At 39.0% G+C, this 22,547-nt stretch overlaps 1 protein-coding gene across 2 annotated transcripts in view; it reads left to right on the forward strand.

The window, feature by feature from the left end:
* Nucleotides 1–22,547, forward strand: part of mdga1 (MAM domain containing glycosylphosphatidylinositol anchor 1) — a 162,887-nt gene that overhangs the window by 26,567 nt on the left and 113,773 nt on the right. For both annotated transcript variants that reach the window (XM_027281803.1, XM_027281804.1), the window contains exon 3: nt 18,782–18,921. In XM_027281803.1, coding sequence (XP_027137604.1) covers nt 18,782–18,921 — 140 coding nt within the window. The remainder of the gene's footprint in view (nt 1–18,781; nt 18,922–22,547) is intronic.

Genomic DNA, 22,547 nt, shown 5'->3' on the forward strand with positions numbered 1-22,547 from the left:
GATTCATGTTTGTAAAACATTCCTCTTCTGTAGAAGAGGTGTATGATGCAACACAATTAATAAACTACAGTAGCTTTCTCTACTTTGGACTCTCTAGCTCTCTGTTCAGTCACTTAAGATGGCTTGCTATTGATCATCGGCGCAAAGGTCATCCCTGTAAATGAATCCACTGATTCATTGGAATGAGTTGTCCCCATGCACACACATGCTTTCCCTCACAGTTCTGAGTTTTCTCAAGATGCCACCTTGCCATTGTCCCCTTCTTCAAGCAGCCAATTAGGAGCCATCTCCTCCTGTTCTCATCAACGCTCCTCCTCCACTCTAGTCTAACTTCTTTGACAAAACAGGGGAGAGGAAACTTCAAAAGATTCTGTTGTCTTGTTTTTTTCCCCACTTCTCTTTTTCTGAAGCCCAGAGTGAAACTACAGAGCTGCTGGGATGACAACACAGAGAGCTCAAAGGGCCTGATGCTTTGTGTGTGTGCAGGGAGGGATGGTTCATGCTGTTTACGTGAGAGACATTCATACCCATATACACACATACAGAATATACAGAACATTACTAAATGCTTTGTGTCTTAATGTTATATTATGACTTCCTCTATATATCGTTGCTGTCATCATGTATGTAGTATACAGTAGATAGAAGGAGGATAGCTTTGAATAAATAACATTTTGAGTGTGTATCAGATGGCCATTAACCTGGATTATGCTGATTTCAATCTAAAATAGTAAAATAGCTTTGATTGAACATGTAGGACAGCATTGCTTTTAATAGTTAACCAAATGAGTTGGACATAAAGAGTGTCGAGGCTCGGAAGCTTCCGCATGTTGTGAGAAACGTTTATAAAAAAATATTTCATATCCACTTTCCATTTAAAATATTAAATGGTTCACTGATGATTGTGTAAACATGGTGCTAAATGTGTCTCATTACAGTGTTTCAGGTTTATTTTGTGAGCTAGTTTCTGAGAGTTTTTTTTCATCCTCCTGAAAAAAAATATTTTTGGACATGCATGGTTTTCTTTTGACAGTAACACTATGCTGATTCAATCTTTGAATCACAGCTGTAAAATGTGTTGATTAAATAGTATTTAGTTTTCTGTTGGAAGTACAAAATTACTCTCCCAAGACCAGTTTCACACTATTTTTAAATTCATTACTACCCTCTTCAGAGAGGCACTCCATGTGCGATTTCCCCCCCTCAGAGAAGCATTCTCTGCTCACTTCATACTTGAAGAGTTATTAAGAACACAATGTCATGATTGCCTTTATTAATCTTTCATGATTAAGTGGTTTTAGATAATGGCAGTTCTAATCACACAATAAATACACTTGACTTGAGGTACATAGTATTGGATGTTGATAGTATATAACCACATGCCCCTGCAACAGGACGTGGTGAAGGTCAATCCAGGAAAGCAGCTTCTTTTTTGTTCCTTTTTACAGTGTGTGCATTCATCATTTCTCTGCCTTTCTCATTAATATCCATCTTTTTTTCTCTTTTCGTCCGTCTGTTGTTGTTTTACTGACTACTCTCCTCTGGAGTTCTCAGCTGCTAGTTAATATTTAATCTACTGTTAAATAACACATTGTTGATGAGTCACGGTCTGCCTTTCAAACGTATTTAATCACAGAGTCTATTCGTTTTTTTGTGGTTTATATTGCGAATCTGGGAAATATTGTCTCTCATCCTGTAAGAAATGCCTCGGAAAAAAAAACATGTTAGCAACCATTTAAGCCATCAGGGCCCTCCAGGCACAGTTTCCCTAACCTGGCTGGGCTCATGAACCACAGTTTTAAAAAAATACACCAGAACAGAAGTACTGCTGTAATATTTGGTGCTTTGCTACTCTTACTTTGTTCATAATAGAAACAGTGTTCTTCAGAAAGGTTTTCAAAGATGAAGAGATGGACCAAAAAAAAAAAAAAAGAAAAGATGAAGAAGAAAAGGTGCGAATACTACAAGATATGTTGCACTGAAGTCAATACTTGTGTCCATGTGTAGAATGTTATTTCAATGTTACCTCGGAGATAAAGAATACAGAAAGTGTTGCAACAGCTTGTCAATATCTCATAGTCGATTAAGAAGCACAGATGTCTATTTTTACTTTATGTTTCAACTGGCTGCATATCTTGACTATGAGCCCTGTTTTACGTGATGTTTCTCTCTTGCATTGAATTTTGGGGCTTAGTGTTCATTCCTGTTAGCTAAGGCGGTATCTGATGTATCCTCAGTTGGAGAATAATCCATTGGGATCTTTATCTGCCCTCAGTGTTCTTCTGTCTGTGTGAGATTGCAGTTTGGCTGTTATATATTACATCAAATATGTCATGGGGGACAGACGCATTATCATATATAAAAAGATATAATACACCAACCGTAGTCAGACTGACTGTAATGAATACCTTCCAAGAGTGTGAGACTGTGAGACTTTGAGTACAGGCCTTTATTCTGTTCAGGCTCCTTTCTCTGCGGCAGAGTCTTTACTTTCACTGAAGTCATTTTAAGGTATCTCTAGCCTTTTTTCCAAGTTTAACACATCCGAAAATTCTCAATGTGAAATTGGGGGATTGTTTTATCATGATGTTATTAGTTCAACAATTCCTCTGGAAATGTTCAGCCCATAATTTATGGAGACTTTGTGTAATTAATGATCAGCCCCAAACTCTGTGAAAAACATGAGCTAATGAAATTCCATGAAATTATCAGTCTAAAATGTTCACGTCCTCATTTAGTAAAAAGCTGAATTTCACGCTTGAGTTGAGAAGAAATTCTTCAACTCTGGATTTCACTGCAGACTCCATTTTTTCCATGATGGGAGGAAGAAAGAGTTCATGTCTCTTGAAAAGAAGGGAAATGATTCGACCTTGCAGGTCACACAGGACAAGTTATAAGTGGACTTCACTTCAAGTGTGTGTGTGTGTGTCTGTGTATGTAGAACACACGTTTCAAACTTTAATATATTATGGTAGTGTACAGTGTATGTATTTATTTTATGAAACCTTGCCAGGTATATGTAGTAACTGTTCTATAAAAGCAATAACTGTGACTGTGATTTATGGTGATTGTAGAACAGCTAGGAAAATGACCCGTAATAATCACTGTGAACAATCAGCCTCTTGGGACTGATTGTTTAATTAAATCCCTTCTACACGTAATAATAGGTTCTTTCAGATAATGAAAGACACAATATATAAGCTTAAGAAGATCAGAGAAGAGGGAATATGAGACGCCAACAAAGACAGGAAAAAATTTTAATACATAGTATTACATAGTAATACTAGTATACACACGGACATGATATGGCACTTGTCCTCAATGATACCAAACGGCTTCTTTTTGTTAGATGTTGGGAGTTCAGCATATTACTCCATTCGTCATTCTGGAGCTGTAGTGTAGAAAACAAGCATTGGCCATTTAAAACATCCACGTTGCTGTGGACACCAAGCATTGAACTTTCCTAAACTCGGTCCTCCTCTCGCATAAGTAATGGAGCAATAACAGTCACTATTTGCTTCTCCCAACCCATTTCCCCAAGCATCAGAGGGGCAAATTGGTGTATGAGAGAGACTTCCCAAATCCACTGGGGAGAATGCACAGGACAAGGTAGAAGGTTCATTTTCTTTTTCATTTTACAACACAGGGTTGTATAACGAGATGCTAGCTGCGAATCTCCCCTTTGAATCAATGCCTTCAAAGCAGACTGTTGTTTGGATTTCAAAGTAATTGGTATTTTTAATCGATTTAGAACAGATCGATGCCTCGATGGCAGCATCTATCTTGTGTAGAGTGGTCGCCATTTTTGTTATTATATTTCTCGGTCCACACTTGACAATGGCGTTTATCCTCCCACGGTTTTTGCACTGATCATTTTTTAATCGAGAAACCGTTGTTTATGTCACGATGCCGGACCAGAGAATCAGTCAACTCAGTGGAGTGGGCGTATTCTAAGGTCTGGACTCATAACTTACTCAGCTACATTTCATAAGTAAATATTGTCCTTTTTGCTTCACTACATTTACACTCCACCACATTATATTAACTTAAGTTACTAGTTACTTTGCAGATTCATAATAATAATGCAAATTATAGTTGACAAATAAATTGTAATGTTAATTATAGATTAAGAAGAAGATAAGAAAAGCTTTATCTATTTAAGATAAAAATGTATCCCTGGTGGGGAAGTTCACAAGCTACCCAGCAGATATAATTAGCTCTACCTTCACCAGCCAGCTGCAACATTAAAGTGATGAACACCTAAATGCATTAATAATTACAATCCAGTAATATAATATGCATTATTCTGAAATGGGCTATTCTGCATAATGAGTACTTTTACTTTTGGTACTAGTGAGCATATTTTGATGCAAATAATTTTGGACTTTGTACTGTAGCATGAGTATTTCCACATTGTGCTACTTTTACTCAAGTAAAGGATCTGAGTATTCTTCCACCTCTGCCCAATGCATTCTGGGATAGACTTTTAGTCCCCTAGCAACACAGAACAGAACAGGATAAGTGGTTCTGAAAAATGGAGGGTTGGGTTTAGTATTTTATGTCTTTTCTTTCAACAAACACAACTTTTCAAGTTCAAAAGTTTCCCAATCCAGATTAACCTGCAGACCCCACTTTTTTTTTATTGACCCATCTTTGGCTTTGAAGCCAAACAGCGACATGAAGGTTATCCTTGGCCAGATGTCCCTGTCAGGCTTTAGCGTGCAGTTCACTGCTCCAATTTCAATTCGGGGGCAGGCCTATAGGTGATAATCCATCATAGCTGATGCTACTGGGTGTTATACATACACAAACACTCACATACACATTTGGAGTTTCAGTTTTCTGTAATGCAGTTTTTTTTCCAACTGAAAACTGAAATATCTAGCTTTCTGAAGTCCATTAAAACGCACTGTATTAAACACATACAGTCAGGAATAGTGTACGTGTAATGTGCACAGCAAACTGAATTAAAACTCTCTTTCGCATCACCCAAGAAGTGTCTCAGCTGGGCTTTGCCTTCACATACATGGGTATCATGTAAAAGAAGTCTGATTGCTATTTTTAGAGTGGTTATGTTTGCTATTGTAAACATATAAACGACTTTGACCATGTGCTGATTTCCATGACAACCATTCTTCGAAAACGTTGCAGTTTGTATGAAGGGCAAGCTGAGTTGTTCTCAGACGAGACAGATTAACAGTTTCACAAATCAGTTGTTAACATGGTCTCTTCTTTTTTCTCAACCTCTCCTCACCTCTCCTCTCATCCACACCTTCACTAACTGTAATTATCACGACTTGTCTTTGCCAAATGCAGCAGATGTTAGCTGTACACCTTAACAGTCTTCCACAGTTCTCTTACTCTGAATGATAAACAGTTAGCAGTTTTGACATGGAGGGAAACAGATATACATTACAGCCTTATCATGCCAATCAAAAATTTAAATAAATAAATGAATATGCAGTTAGTTGCAGAAGTTAAACTCCACCTTGTTAGTATTTTAATCAGATAGAATAATGAGATTGGTATCTCTGCTTTGCAGGATATATTAGATAGAAATTGAATCATTACTAGGTTTTTATTGAAATATAGTCACCTGAAAATAATAATTGTTGTGGATAGCGGGTCCTCTTACACATTTTTCCACAGTAGCCCAGAATGGACAAGCACAAGCTCTAGATAGGCAACTTTCACGTGCATTTGGGAACTTTGTTTTATTGTACTCTGTTCTATTTTGATCTTGTTTATTGTACTTTAATGTCAATCCGCATTACTTGTTTTTATCTCATCTGGCAAGCTCTCTGGAGTGAATAAAACAGTCTCATGTCATTATCTTCCTAATAAGATCTCTGAGAATACATATTGTGGAACAGAATACCAGAAGTGGCACTTGGCTTTGTCTCCCTATCATTTACACTTATTCACCATTTGCTCTTATTTCCTCTGATAGTCTGCCATTCTTATGCTCAAGTATTAGCATGTGCAGTAATGAAGCAGTCAGCATCAGTCATGTTGGCCAGCCACTACATACACTTGGATACTTTTGGATTAATTGATGTATTTCTTTAAAATGACTGTATGAAAAAGTAGAAAAACTCCATCTGTCTCTTTGTATCTGTGCATCTATCCGTCCATCCATCCAATCACAGATCTCAATCCATCTTAATGAGCATGACAAAATGACAGCAGTTTTCTCTACATTGTTGTCAAGATCCGCCTTTATTGTGAGCCAGCACTTCATTAAATTGTTATAGCAGCTGAAAAAGGCAATGAAGTCTGACACATTAATGAAGTATTATTTATCAACTGGTTAAATGGATCCAGTAGCTATGTGTGAGACTAATATCAATATCCAAAGTCTGGCTGTTTTGACAGGCTCACAGGGAGTTCCATTTAAGTTCTGGAGTAATTACAGTTGTTCTTCTTGCTTTATTCTTTTCACACTTTCTTCATCATCTCTTCTACACGATTCAGACATTGCACCTGTTCCTACTGGACATTTCCATTTGTGCCTTTCTTCATCTGTCTGCTTCAGCATTACTGTATCTGTGACTTCTTGTCAGTCTGTCTCCCTTTCTCTGTCAGTTTTCCAGTTTCAGTCACTTTACTGGCACAACAGTTAAAACAAATAGAACATGTAATATCTTGCCTCTACTTGTGAGTATTTTTCCCTCGGCCACTCCTCTTTCCATCCGCACACATGCCTGCCTCTCTTCTTACCTCCAGCTCTTACTCTGACCTTTCATTCAAGCACTTCTCCTCGCTCCCCTCTTTATCGACATCCTTTCTCAGTAGCTCCTTCCTTCCTACCACTTCACCTGGACTGACCGCTATGCATTGTCAGCTGCTCTGCTGCAGTTTCCTTGGAGATGCACACACACACACAGACACACACACACACACACACACACACACACACACACACACACTTCTTGTTTTTTTTGTTCATATGCTCTGCCACTGTGTGTCAAGTGTACCTCTTGTTATTTGGCACTGTAGATGTGTGCGTGTGTTTGTGGGCACCATCAGAGCGAGTCGGAGCATTATGGTTGAGTAGAATAAGGTCAGGTTGACAGTCAGGCAGACAGATGATGTGGAGCACATGACCTCCACGCCACACCGCCTTGTCTTCACTACTTCTCTCTTTCCTCCTAAATACAGTGCTTCTTCTCTGCTCTCATTCCTCCCTGTCATTTCAGTGTTTTGTTGTCTGCGTCGTGACTTTCTGTTATCTCTCCTCTTCCTCCATCACTCTATAATCACAGAAACTAGAGAGTAGAGAGACTTTTCCTGGTATTTCCTCATCATGCCCATCCTGTTTCAGAAAGCTACACTGACTAGAATAACCATATGTTACACCTAAGGTGGTTTGTGTGTCATACGCTGCAGAAACAAACAAACACACACAGTCACACACCCTCCCACCCACCTACAGTACACACACACACACACGGAAGAAGCAAAACCTGTACGGCAATTTCTGAGCCTTGCCAGCTGTTACTGCCCTATGCCTGTTTCTCCTTCTCTTTTTGCTGCTCACATTGCATTTTCTTGTCTTAACAGATGCTTGTGTTGCTTTGAGAGACCCAGAGGTTGGTGGGAATGATGATATAGAAAGTGCGAAGTGCAAATCTCAACAACGCTTACACCTCTAAGTTTTTTTCTACAAGGAGACATGACTTGTGAATCAGTGGTGCCTCAGTCTCATCTCTCATTTCTTTCCTCTCTTAATAATATAAGTGTATGATGGAGTAACAGGACAGTGTGCAGAGAGAGGGCAGATAATCTGGGACAACTGTCTAGAGATGAGTTTAAACATTAGATAGCAGAGGTTCATAGTTTGCCCACCAGGGTGCCCCATTAAGCTCAGTCTGAGATTGTTAAAAGATTTAAACGAAGAAACTAGAAGGTTGAGACATTCAGGTTACATTGGTTGGTTCAGTATTAGAAAGAAAAACATTTTGTTTGATGACAATTTTGTCCAGCTGAGATTTCCATCACCCAGTTTAAGAGGATGAGAATTAAAGTCTCACCAAACGTGTGATGATGATAACGATGTATTTGTTTTTAGCAGCACTGAGCTCAGTCAGAGCAATGTGTTTGTGTAGATTTGTCTCTGTGTACGACTTCGTCTGAACACTTTAAACTCTAATCAAGACATCAATATGTGGTGTTGTAACTCTAACTGCACACTGATGTGTTGTTAAGTTTCAAAATGGAGGTATTTCAGGATCTTGTTTCCTTCACTGACTACCCCCAACATCGACGGTATTAATTTTCATATCAAGATAATTGTTTTGGTTTTGGTTGTTTTAAAAACATACTTACATGTAATGGATAATGTACAGCAAACTGGTCATTGGTATGAGATAAATCTCAACAATTTTGCCTTTGCTGTACAATATCCTGCTTATTACATGGCTACTTACAAGAGAAATCAATATTTGTGTGTAATTGATTTAAACTCTATTTCTTTAACTGTCCTTTAAAAAATATTTACTGTGTTTACTAGTGCTTCAGGGTCTATAATAGCGGTCTGAATTCAGAAATAACAGATCATAGAATTTGAGATAAATGCTAACATCACCATACTAACAGGCTTGTGGTTAAAATACAAATGCACTGATGCTAAGCATCATCTTAGTTTAGCATATTAAAATGGTAATGTGCTAATCAGCACAAAACACAGTACAGATGAAGCTGTAGTTATACTGCATTAGTTCTGCAGTTATGTGGTCATAAGTCTGAATAAGAATGAATCTGACAAAGTTATTAAATTTTATTAGTGTATATAGCTAATTTCACAGCAGTCCATCTAATAGTTGTTAAAATATTGAATCTAAAAATCATAAATGTCAACCTCATGGTGGCGCTATAAGAAAAAGTCATGATGATACATCTTCTGGGAACCATGAATGTCTGTATAAAATATTATGCCAATTCATCAAGCAGATGTTTAGATATTTAACAAGATTTAGGACAATTTTGACATGCTCCTGGAGGAAGAAGGATTCATCCTCTGGGAACCACTAATGTCTAAATTACATGGTAATCCATACAATAGCCTTTGAGAAGTCCCCATTGTCTGGATCGAAGTGGTAGATCGACCAACCGTCTAACAGATATTACCATCCCTAGAGCTGAAAGTGCCAGAAAAATGTGAAAAGTAGTCATACTGCAATTTTCTTGGAATCACAAGATGAATGATGTATCACATCCATCTAACCACTTCAACTGGTTCTCACCATTATAAACATAGAAAATTCTACCATCTAAATCAAAATCCTAATACAGTAGTGCCGAGCAGTGCTGGCCAGGGCTTGCATAATCGAATCCAAATCTATTAACACCCAAAGAAACGTGATGCTTTCCCATCTTCTAAGGCAGACTTGGTCAGGTGAAGATTAGCAGATACCAGAAAAAATAATTTTGTCTGCAGAAGAGTTGTATATCAGTTCATGAAACCCAATAATGTTGTCAGCTGGTGTGAAATAACCGCATATGTTTTCTCTTCTCTCCTGTTTCTCGGCCTGTCAATTTCAACAGTGTATATTGGTTATGACAGGCTTTCTGAATAGAGCTCTCACAAAGAGAATGCCAGTCACATTTTTCTTTATTTTCTCCTCTTCTCTGTCCTTACCGCTCCCACTCCTTGCTTTCCTCTCGTCCCCCCTCTGTCCGTCTGTGCCAAAGATCTAAGAGGTTTTCATCTCTTTGTCGGAACTCTCCCCCTCTCTCCCCTCGTTATCTTCTCATCCTGGGAAAGCTCAAGTGCGGCAAACATGCTCTTCTGGAGGAGTGCGAGGCATGTTTGACCGCGCTCTACAAACCCCAGATCACTTCATATCACTCCAGTCCACACAACAGACGCAACCCCTAATCTCCCACCTCTGACTTGTCTTTTCTCCTTCTGTCAACATTGTATACAGCTACTGTCATTTTTATTCACATATGAAATGGACCTGTTTATGTGGCTGCCTAGCTTCAGCTTTGTGTATTTGCTGGTATGATGGTGAGGTGAGGTTTGCAGACTTAATTAGAATTTTCCCTGTCACTACAGTTAAATTAAATCAAAATTCTGGATTTGCTTTTGGATCTTTTTTGGTAGAAGAACATTTTTTGGAGCTTAGATTAGTATCAGAGGCACTTCAGAAAAGTATTAGAAAACAGACAAAATTTCACACTGATGTTGAAAAATCTCAATTATGTCTGGAGAAACTGGCTGGAAAAAGTGAAGATCTTTTGAATTTTTGTCTTTCCTCCTTTTCCTCAAGGATTGCATGCTCTGTGTCTGCCAATAATCTATATTGAACAATATTTCAAAGAGAAGATTCGCTGTCCTTGGTTATGAAGCCTGCAGTGCTGCAAGGAAACTGCTGCTCTTCTTATACCCCCACCCCTCTCTCTCTCTGTCTTTCTCCCTCTCTTTTCCATTACATTTTTTTTGTTTCTCCACCTCTCTGCTCTTCCAATCTACCCTCTGCTCTCCAATGATCCTCCTTTATTAGCTTCTTCTGTCATCTGACACTTTTGTTGATCGCACAATCTCTTTGTCCTCTTACAGTGATAGTAGTGGAAAACACACAGTCACTCACTGACAAGCACAGGTACACACACACGTAGTCTGGGTATCACAGCATGTATCGCACGCCATCAAACACACCCTGACGTGCCGATTTCATGATCCTAGAAAAGCCTTCCATTGGTGTGGATAAAACAAATTAATCAAGGCTCTTGTTGTTGGCTTTGACTGTGTGTAGTCAGCACTGTTGGCTGTCAGATGCTCGCTTAACTCTCCCATTCATAGCCATCCACATAGACAACCATGACACAGTAATCAAAGCATAGGCAGGCATAAAGATGCTTACAAACGCATGATGCACTGAATGAACTGGACTGAATTACTGGAGATTCATTATTTAATATACATAATGCATGGTCTGTCTCTTCTATCTCTGTGTTTCTTCTGTTAGCACTCTGCATTAGGCTCACCTCAGGGAAGTGATGATTGGTGATCATGTGTGTGTGTATGTATGTGTGCAATTAATTCACATGGTACTGTTGTGTTATTGTCTCCTCCATTGTGGCCATGTAATCAGTGTGGTGTGTGATCATTTGATATGTGTTTTCCACTGTTTTAAACGGGATCCTTTCTTCCTCTTTCTATGATCACGTAAAGAACTGCATTATATTGTGTTTTACATGCTTTTATCATGTTACTCACATTTTGTTGCATGAAGTGTGTGCCACACCTAAAGTAATATTTAGACCTTTTGCAAAATATCGCCGAGGTGATATCGTTCAACTATGTTGAACATGGACATCCACTTTAATAATAAATTTCAGCACTGATAGAGCAGAAACGTCTGTTCATTAATTCATCTGCTCGGTTTGTGTTTCTTGACATCAGATTGATATCGCAGCTGGCTACCTCCAGGTAGAGCAGACTGAACAAAGCAGAATCTGCACACTGTCTAACGACTCCCATGGCTTCACCTCTGAATGCCTTATCTATGGAAGAATTGTCCTATCTTTATTCAAGAGCATAGATTTTCAGTTCGAGAGCATGATTTTATTCCCTTTCAGTGACAGCTCCTCCTCATGCTCAGATTTATTCTCCTCGTGCTCACATTTTGTGCTTGCACTGAGATTTCTGCTCTGTGCCTGAACTCAAAAATCACATGCTCATGCTCACATTTCTTCTTCCTGGACACAAACATTTCGCTCGCATTCAAATATGTCGTGTGTGCACTCAGATCGAAAGTCTGCATGCTAAAATCTAATGTGCACGCATTCAGAACAAGCACATCCTCTTAGGTTGAGGTATCTGCTCAGACTAAAGGATGTCCCTCCCTGCGCTAAAAATAGTGTGTTTCACCAGCCAATAGGGAGACAACTAGAGTGTGGACCAATCAAATGACGGATGCCGTCCTGGCCGTTCAAGGAACTACAGTTTTTGGCATGTTGGCATTCCTCTTTTATTTCACAGCCACAAAGTTTGCTGCTCATTAGAAGAAACCTTTTGGTGTATTTTGTAATAACAATAACACAACAAGAATTAATATCAGTAAATATGATCTCACCAGCACCTCTAAAGCTCAAAAATGAACATGTCATACCTTGTTTCTTTGTGTAAAAATTACTGATGTAGTTATACAGATAGTTGATTATTGGCCAGAAACAGTGACTATCTGGAATCTGCACTCACTTTTGCTATGGGAAAATGTTTAAATAAACGGTTGTCTAAAGTCTGACCAATGTATCAGTGTTGCTGAGTAGGTTTATGAATATAATACGCTGGTTTGGTAAAAAAAAATAGGTAGGCTCCAGTAGGAACATTGTTTGATAAAACCGATTATGTTCTAAATGTTGTTTTCCATCTTGCCAATATCAGTTCTGGAATGAACAATGAACACATTCAATATTGAGATTTGCATGTTTTAGAAAAAAAAATAACGTCACAAAATATTACATGTTGCTTCCATCACTCAAAAGTTTCCATGTTTGTCAAACTCTACAGGAGTAGAATTCAAATCAGCTTAAGTCATGACACCTTGTAATTGAACTCATAACAAAATGTTCTTGTGTATGAATATCTATCTCCAGTTATAGTGAAGTTAAGTGACGGGACTTGAGTATTAGAATGTGCATACAAATTGAGATGAGTATAGCAGCTTTTCTCCTGTTTCTTTTTAACCTTTGAATCACCCTGAAGGAAAAAAAGGGCAAAAGGGAGATTGTATTCAGATGTGGATGGCTCTAGGACTAGAATCAAATTAGAAGATGCAAGGAAGTGAAAAAAAATGACAACTTTCTGGTGTTTGGTGGTGGTCCGGGCTTCTGCAACTGATTTCAGCACCAATTAGATTCATGTTTGAGAGATGCAACTCTGGTTTGCACCAATTAGATTCATGTTTGAGAGATGCAACTCTGGTTTAAGGGACTCTGTATCTATTTAGTGGTAAAGTGAACATTTACTTTACATCTACTTTACAAAAAAACAACGGAAAACACAATGACTCGTTGAAGGATGTGCAGAGAAAAATGACATACATTGAAAAATATAAAACTTTTATATTATATTTAAATATTAACTTTTTATTGTGTACATTTTTTTTATGTGTGTGTAAGAATGGAAACAGCAATTTACAGTTGTTTGAAGGCACTGAAGGATTGAGGTTACTGAAGGTTAGTACTTTCATTTATAACGGCCATTTAACAGTTAGGTCAAAAGTTAAATCAATGTTCCTGACGTGTTTTGATATCTAGAGCTCCAATCGAGCCAAATGAAAAGGATGGGGTCATGACATCAACCATTTGATCTCTCTCTATCCTGTTTGCAGAGAAGAATCTTGATAAAAATTCTGCTGTCATATGGCAGTTTTGGATGTGTGTGTGCATGTCGAGGGGTATATATATATATATGTATGTGTGTGTGTCTGTGTGTGTGTGTGTGTGTGTGTGTGTGTGTGTGATTAGTGTTTCTTTGGGTCAAATGAACACTTCCCTCTGCTGCAGTTAATCGATAAAGTATGTGTCTTTTTTCTCACATACCCACTCTCCACTACTCTTATCTCCTTCTCCCCATTTAATTTCATTTCCTTTTCCCTCTTTCCTTTCCTTTCCTTTCCTTTCCTTTATACTTGTGATGGCAAGAGAAGGGCCAAAGCATTTAAATGGTCTCTTGTGAATGAAGTGAATTGAGACAGAGCTCATTAGCATGCATAAGCAGCTCCCATAAAGTAACTACGCATATCAATCATGCCGTACGTGACATCACGTTCGACAGGATTCATGACCTTCCGTGGGATTCCTCTGGCAAGATACAGTATAACATACACAGAAACATACACAGACATTCACATATACATGTACGTACACTCACATTTCAACGGCACACACCAACCACAACCATACACACGCTGCGCAGCACTCTGTCAAGCTGTCACTGCGGTTTGACACCAGCTCTCCAGTCTCATCATTAGTTTTAGTGAGAGATGTCCTGTCCCCTCAACAAAAACAAACATGGCAGGCGGTGACAAATCAATTAATCAGACGAGGCATTTGCCAATAGTTATGTTTCACTTACAACTAATGTGCATTGAATGTCTCAAAGTTTCCAATAATGCATGGACAACACTTTCAATCAGCATCACCTGAAACAGTTTTGATCGATGAATCATCAGAGTTAGATAGATTGCTGTCAAAATAGCAGCTTTCTATGACTGATGATCGTCACTAACTGAATAGGTGCACCTCTGAGCAGGACACAACACTGTGCCAATATTTGTGTTAATAACTTCTACCTCTTCCTATGTTTTGTTTCTTTCTCTACTAAAGCCTTTGGCCTGATTTAGAAAATTGATTCCTGCACTGTTTTGTTTTTCTTTTTTAGGATCTGTGCTTTTGCGGTCGATATCCTACTTATGGCAAACAAATGACAACCCAGAGTAATGAGATGTCTTTAAAACGATGGTTAAACTTAAGACATTTATCAGTTTCATGACATGAAGTTACCATTATAGATCCTTCACACAAGACTACCAGTTAAACTACATGAATACACTGACTATTACGTATTTGTACTAATTTTACCTTAGACATGACAATCTTGCTACTTCCCGCTCGGTTAATTATGAAGTGTGAAAACTAATCTGTGATGCTCATTTTTGTTGCTAAGCAACAAAGCAGTGGATGCTGCGTATACATCATGCTCAGGTGGGGATGCAACACTTCCTTTTAACCAGAAAAGTTGGTGAACGCCATGTTGCGTGTATTTTATACACACGCAAGTTTCAGAGAGGTTAAGTGTCAGTTACTTGGTTAGCTGGCTAGGTGGAGTGTCCAGTTTTTGATTTTTGATGATGCGACCTCTGTTGTTATGTCTGTGCAGTGTGTTACTAGACTAGTGAGTGAGTGAATGTATCTGTAGTGTACATAACAGGCCTAGGCCTCTTGCTTTGTTTGCATCATTCCTTTGTTTTGCTTGTGATTGCATCCCCTTGTTGAGTAGCCTCCACGTAGTCTCTCCTCACTCTGGCCTCTTCTTTACCAAACTTTACTTACTTTACCAAATCTCTTGTTTTATCTCTTTTCAATCAATTTTTTTTTTTTACCTCTACTGTTATTCTCTCCTTCAACATTGCATTTCATTTCTTTTAGCTTCTTCCCTCTTTCTGTGCTTTTCTGCTCCCCTCCCTTGTTATTGCGTATCCTCTCTCCATCTCCTGCCTCTCTCTCTTCCTTCTCTCTCTCTTGCGCCTTTATTTCCTCCTCCTCTTTCTCTCAGCCTCCCTTTCTCGAGTCGATCAGACAGTTGAAGCAGCCAAGCTGCCGGAGGCGAGCGCAGACAGAGGAGCCGCTCTGTCCGACCTCTCTCCCTCTCCGGAGAGGCAAACTAATGCCGACACACCAATAAGCTGTAAGGAGACAATTATTCACTATTTATATCAGCTCTACGTCTTTCTGAGTTAGCGCAGCACACCTTTGAAACCCAGCTCTGTTACCCCACATGGTGTATTATTGCTTGTACCCTTTCATGAATTATAGTTTCATTGATTAATGGGTAGAGATTTGCACCATAAAACTGTAGCCTAGAGGTTACACTTTACCTTTTTCCTGGAAGTTAATTTCTTTGGGCGAACTGAGAAAATCTGAAGAAATGGAACAAAACGACAAAATCTCTCCCAATTTATTTAAAAGCCTTATTTGAACCTGTTTTTTTTTCTCCCTAGTGTTTCATGTGCACATATATATAAATAGGCTTCGACTGTGGGTGAATTTTAGTGTAAGATCAAATCTGAGCTTGTTTATTTCAATATGTGCTTGTTTATTATGTATGTAGATGTGGCAGTGCACAGTGTCGAAAACCTCTTAATTTATGACCAACGTGCCCTTCAGTGAGCACTTAACCCCCAACTGTGCGACTAGATCTGTCCAGCATAAAAAGACTGTAATTAGACTGGGCAGTTCCCTTGTGTGAAATCTGTGATAATCTGAAGCCGAGGCTTTGCTGAAAAAGATCAGACAGCCAGTTTTGGTTAAATCATGGTTAATAATTACATGCCTAAACTAAAATGTTGAAGCTTCCCATCTTCTATATGTAGGAGAGAAGCATTTAAGCTTACTTTACATGGAGCTCTCGCCAAAGAGTAAAAGTCAGTCCGAGTTTTACTCTTGTCTGATGGTTACACACTTGGTTGTTTTGTCTTTTTTCTTCTTGGCTTCCTCTATCACTCGCTTCTGTCTCTTCGCCTCCTGCCCCGTACCTAAAAAAAAAATCCTTTTCCTGTTGGTCACAACCACCTAAGATACAAACACTAACATTCCCCCAGTGCTCTGTGCTCACAATCCAGACAGCTAATGCTCAAGAAAACTCAACTAAGTGAGCTAAATAACTAACAGCAGCTACAGTTCACAGCTGTTTACGTTTCTGTCCATCAGGAGAGTTGAGGAGGAGCAACCGGAGGACATCGAAGGGGAAAGCAAAATACATTTTCTCCATAAAACATGATTGAGTTTCACCAAAATAAGTGAAACAGTTGGTGGTGTGTGACTTAATGGCATAAAGCGTTACATGCATGTGGGGTGATCGCACCCTGAGCACAAAGTTACATATTGCAAGAACAGTCAGGGCGCAGAGTGGGAATGACAGAGGCTCCATTCACCCGATTACAGTCAGTCAGTGTAGGATCAAAATGATTTAAAATCTATTATTTTATGGTAGAAAAGTGACATAATGCTGCTGCACAATGTGCTGCAGAGACAGAGAGAGAAACTGAGGTTAAGGAAAGGATAGAAAGCAGCAACGGACCAAGAAGCAGAAAACAAGCAGTAGAGAATGCTGCATCAAGAGTAATGCAGCATACCGTGTATGTGTCTATTTGCATGCGTGTGTGTGTGTGTGTGTACAGCATATTGCTCTGTTGAAGAAATGTCTGTGGTATGTTAAATAAGAACAATGAAAAGACTGAAGGAGTGAATGGTTGACTGTTCTGTTGATTAGCTCCTCAAACAAAAAAGTACAAAACATTAAGTTTCATATTCAAACAGGCATTTACTCATATATTTCTACAGTACAGAGACTGAAAACCAGCACACACTCACTCAAATACACACAGAGGAAGCTGTGTATGCAGTATCATACCACAAGCATTCTTGGTTTCTCTTTTCTTCTCCAAAACATCCAGTTTCAGAAATTGAGAACAAACACAATGATAGCTGAGGAGAAATATTGAGCAGACTGTTTTCAGTTGTCAGTTACAATGGTGCACATATGCAGTTAAGATTTCCCATTTTTTATTTTATCCTGAGACAGCCTACTGTTGTAAGAGTACGGTTGTTTGTGCATTGCCTCATGTTTGCAAATAGGTCTGAATCCGACCTACAGTATTCTATCTGGTTTCTCTTTTCTTTATCGTTTCTTGAAAGAGACAAAAAAAATCCTTTTCTAGTAAAGTGTCATTAAAATGCAACAAAAAGTAAGTGGACAAGCTCACTGTGTTCCAATAACCTAAGCTATTAGCAGCTCCACCTTGCTACATATAGGAAAACCTGCACTAACAGTTTCAGAACCTTATTTTATTTTGAACGTGATTTCCAGCTGGAGATCTTGCTCAGTGTTGTTATGTCTGATCGAGTCGAAGTTTAAGGTGAACTGGCCACCCACTTCCTTCCTGTCTGTTCAATGATAACAGTTGTAGAACAGGGTGCACAAGGAACAAATTTGTTCTCCCTGTGAATCGATGCTAATCACATCATTGTGCTTCCCCGTCCCCCACGCCTCTCTCTGGGGTTTCAAACTCCTCTCTGGCCTTTTCCTCCTCACCTGCTGTTTCTCTCACTCTGTCTCTGTCTCTCCTCTCCTCCCTATTGTCTCCCCTCATCATAGGGGAGGTGAAGTCATCCGAGGATACTTGCATGCAAGCCAGCCATCCTGATGGGTCAGAACTGTGCAGAATCAGATATTGTAGTTGTCACCACTGCAGAGGTCTCCCATCAAGCATCTATAATTCAATATTTCAGCAGCTGCCGTCACTGCCTGTTGTTTCTGTCTTATAAAGCAGAAACAGTTTGCAATGGCAAGTTAACATAATGCTACAACTAAAACAAAACTCATCTTAGCGCTATGATTAAACACGATAAAAAGGAAATGATGCGAGGAGCTAGCGTCTCTTTTACATGCAGATCTAAGAAGGCACGTCATTTCCATTCTGCATAATCGTACTACTTTGAGTTACTTTGCTTTGTCATAAACTTTGTCTTCTGAGAAGTCACTGCAGCCACTACAATGCCTCAAAAATTGATATCATACAGTCTGACACTGCACCAAGACCTCAATAAACCTATTTTGTACTGTTGGATCTGCACTTCACTTTTGAGACTGTTATTGCACACTCGATACTGTACAGAACAAAAACACTGTCCCAGAGTGAAGAATCAGCCTTTTGACCTTCTAATGGAGACCAAAGTTTCAATTTTCCAATAAATGGCTGCATATCTCATCAAACACCGACACACGTAACACAGCATTTTTGTAAAAGGCTTCGCTCATGCAGATGCAGGAGTAATGTGATATATTTATTTATCTGAGTCATCAATACTGGCACTAGTATTACACATACACCCACAAGCGAATGACCTTTTTTTTTCTGCTGCAGCGAAGTTACTAAATATGTGATGTGGTTTTTCTCTCTTTGTTTTTGTGTGTGTGTGTGTGTGTATTTGTATGTCTGCATGTCTCCGCATGTGTGTGTGTGTGTGTCCACGTGTTTGCTCACAGCTCCAGCCAACGCCCAGATTGTGCACTCAGGCGCAGCATGTAACGTCAAGGATGATAACATCAGTGAGAGAATTTACACCATCAAAGAAGGAGACACGCTAGTGCTTCAGTGTATTGTTAAAGGACATCCACGACCACAGGTAAGCTCCCAAACCACCTGCTGATGGACTGTTTTATATGTATGTTGATGCTAATCATATCATCAAAAGTGACTTTCAATGAGTGAGCAGGTAGGTTTTGAGACTCATGCTCAAGGACACTTGGACAATAGTGTTTTTTCTAGTGGCTCTGAACACAAGTTATCAGCAATCCAACATGCCACTAGTTGAACATGGCATCTGGGCATGGCATCTGATGGCTGGATGGATGAGTGAAGCCTTTCCAGTGTGTGTTCAAACTACATACATGGTTTATTCAGACTGGTGCCGTAAAACCATACAAAAATATTGTAATAAATAAATAAATAAATAAATAAATACAGTTTTAGTGCGGTTTCAAAGCTGAATTACATAAAATGCTACCTACTGTAGGGTATAATAATCAGCATTACGATTCTTTTTTTATAGGGATAATAATATCTAGGTGATCAATCTGCTACATGAATATATATCACCAATCCATCCTCTGGCCAATCAGAGTTGAGTACTCTGGCTTGTGTAATCAATGAGATTCCACATTCTCAGACCTCTCCTTCTGAGATCTTGTTGGACTGTTATTGTTGTCTCTGATTCAAGCTGATATCTCTGCCTTCATTTTCCTGACACAAATATATGAAAGCCCAAGGTCTTGTTGATATAGTTATAATGCATGAATACCTCCTTAAAGCCTCGTTTTTTGTTTACATGATGTGCCTGTTTTCACACAAACATGTCTGGTGACAGTAAAGACCACAGGCGACTGGGGCGCTTTCTATGATTAGCATCAGTTACAAAACATGACCTGCCCTGGTTAGCTTAGATTAAACGATACATCCCAGAGCCATTAGTCATGTTTATAGTGTCACTGTGCTTCTGTTTTTGCACTGAGTCACACAATCTCATCCGTTAGTCCCCTTAAAATGGCACTAACTAAAACCATGCCATGCTTCTCTTGTGTTTGTTGTTAGTGACACATTCAATTTGTTTTGATGAATAAACACAGTAATTTAGGATTTAGAGAATATGCTTGTGACTTAAAGGCCATGGGTTTAATTCCCCAGAACAGCTTGTAGGCTAAATGTGCACTGCCTGCTGTAAAGTTACTTTACTTTATAATTCACTCAGTTTCAGTTTTAAGGCTTATGTAGAGCTGCACTAGTAGATCTTAAAAATATAGTACAAGACACAGGAAAGATCACTTGCGTTAAGATAAATACATGTGATATTTGCTAAATCTCAGTATGAAGTTTGTTCTCCACTTCAGTGCGCCACTCAATTTCCTTCTGTCCTTTTTGCTACTCTAGAAATAAGTGAAGAATAACAAATACTATTATACAGCAGCTCAGACTGGGTGGCACATGCTGCCTTTGGAGTGCAGCCGATTGGTTGGTTACAAAGAAACATGGTCTCTATTCTTTCATGATGACATATTCTATATATGAGGGCATTTAGCACAGAGCACACACACACGCACGCACGGACGCACACACACACACAAATGCACAGTCACATGTGCGTTCAAACAACTACACACACACAGAGCAGTCAACTCAGCCAACAATGGACACATCTGGTTTCCTGGGTTGAACTTCAGAAAAACATTTTGGACCAGGGTCTGTGTGTATGTGTGTGTGTGTGTGTGTGTGTGTGTGTGTGTGTGTGTGTGTGTGTGTGTGTGTGTGTGTGCGTGTGTGTGTGCGTGCTTACAGAGTTAGATGTAAAATGAACTGAGGTGACTGTGAGGGATTGTGTGTTTTCGTGTGTTTTTATGTGCAAGTGTGTGAGGTGAGAAAAACAGTGTTCCTCACGGGTGCATGTCCACTGGCATCACATCAACATGAATAAAACAGTGCCCGTGTCTAAGCCTTGTTTTCTTCTGTTTGTTTTAAGTGTGTATCGACTGCGTGTGTGTGGCAGCCTGTGTGACTGTGCAGATGCAAACTAATCATTTGTACATAGCTACAATATCTAATTACACCCAGACCTGTTGACCTAACCTGTCTATACTAACTGCGGCTGTCATTTCTCTTTCATTTGATCCATCCCTCGTCCTCTGGTTCTCTCTCTGCCTCACACAGACACACACAGATGCGCACCACATTTACATTTACATGCTGTTTTGCCCTAAAACAAATACAAACTTTAATAAAACTTTTATTTTCTCCAACGCTGGAATAATAATCATTATCAAAACGTATTCTGAAAAACACATACTACAGAAGTTCATTCCCTGCAGCAGTTCAAAGATGTAGGAAATTGCGTCAGTGATTGCTTGTTCTCTGGGTCGGAGGTGGGAGTATATTTTGAATAATGATCACATTGGTCACATTGTCAGAATGTAAAATGTATATAGGGTGTGCACAAGCAAGACTTACACTGCCCCTGGCAAAGAGACATTGGTTGAACGTGTGTTGTGTGTCTGTGCCTGCATTTGTGTATTTGTGTGTGCCTGTCTGGGAGAAGATGTGTATGTAGATACACAGTAACAAACAAAAGCAGACGGAGACAAAGAAATAGATAACATACTAAGACAAAGAGTTGCTGCAGTGAAAACATTTCATTAGCTTTATGCCCTCAGACAGTGGAAGGGTGAGACAACATATATGGATTAAATCATAAGAAGATTATCTTAAAGAGCAAAATGTGTCATTGAGGGCCGGCTATAAATTACTTCACAATTTAAGAAAGATGTCTAATACCTGTCGTGCGATGTCTTGTTTGATCATATTTAAAGAAAACAAAGATCATCTTAATTGTGTCCTAACCTTGTTCGAATCAAATATGATGGAACACATTCAACACATTGACAATCTTGTCATGGGTTTTTTTAATAAATCCTTGTTGTTTCATCATTATTATATCATATCATATCACATCAAATCACATCACATCACATCACATCACATCACATCACATCACATCACATCATATCATATCATACCATATCATATCATATCATGTCGTATCATGTCATATTATATCATATCATGTCATGTCATGTCATATCATATTCATCATCTTCTTATGTTACAATTTCAAATTTAATCTGTTAATGAAGACAGTGCGGTGTGTTAGAAGGCTACAAAAAATTGTGGAAAAATGGAAGTTGACTGAATCTATAGATGCAAACAAACAACATGCTGTGGTATTTGCTGTTAGTGTTTGTTGGAGAAGGGGAGACAGAGATTAGTCATTAACAATAGGCTGAAACATAGTAAGGACAAATAAAGGGAAACGGGGTGATGAAAGATTATGCCCGCACCAGAGGAATGAAGAAAGATATAGCGATAAGAGATAAGAAACATAGTGGTGATGCCTATTGTGATAAAGAGGAGAGATCGATTCAAAGTCAACATAATCATGTCTGTACCCCTGTGTGTGTGTGTGTGTGTGTGTGTTTGTGTGTGTTAGTATGTTTATCTCACATGTGTGCATTACCATTTTAGAACACAGATTTTGAGAAGATTGAACATCTGAGAAGCTGTTGCTGACAGAGAGACTTTGCATGGCCGACTATCATCACGTCATCTTCATTCTTTCTTTCTCCCATATTTTGTTGTCCAGTGGATCTAAAAAGACAGAAACGATCAGAACCTGTAAAAAGAAATAAGACGGAATCAGCCACGCTA

The sequence above is a fragment of the Larimichthys crocea genome, chromosome VIII, assembly GCF_000972845.2.
Source record: "Larimichthys crocea isolate SSNF chromosome VIII, L_crocea_2.0, whole genome shotgun sequence".
NCBI lineage: Eukaryota > Metazoa > Chordata > Actinopteri > Sciaenidae > Larimichthys > Larimichthys crocea.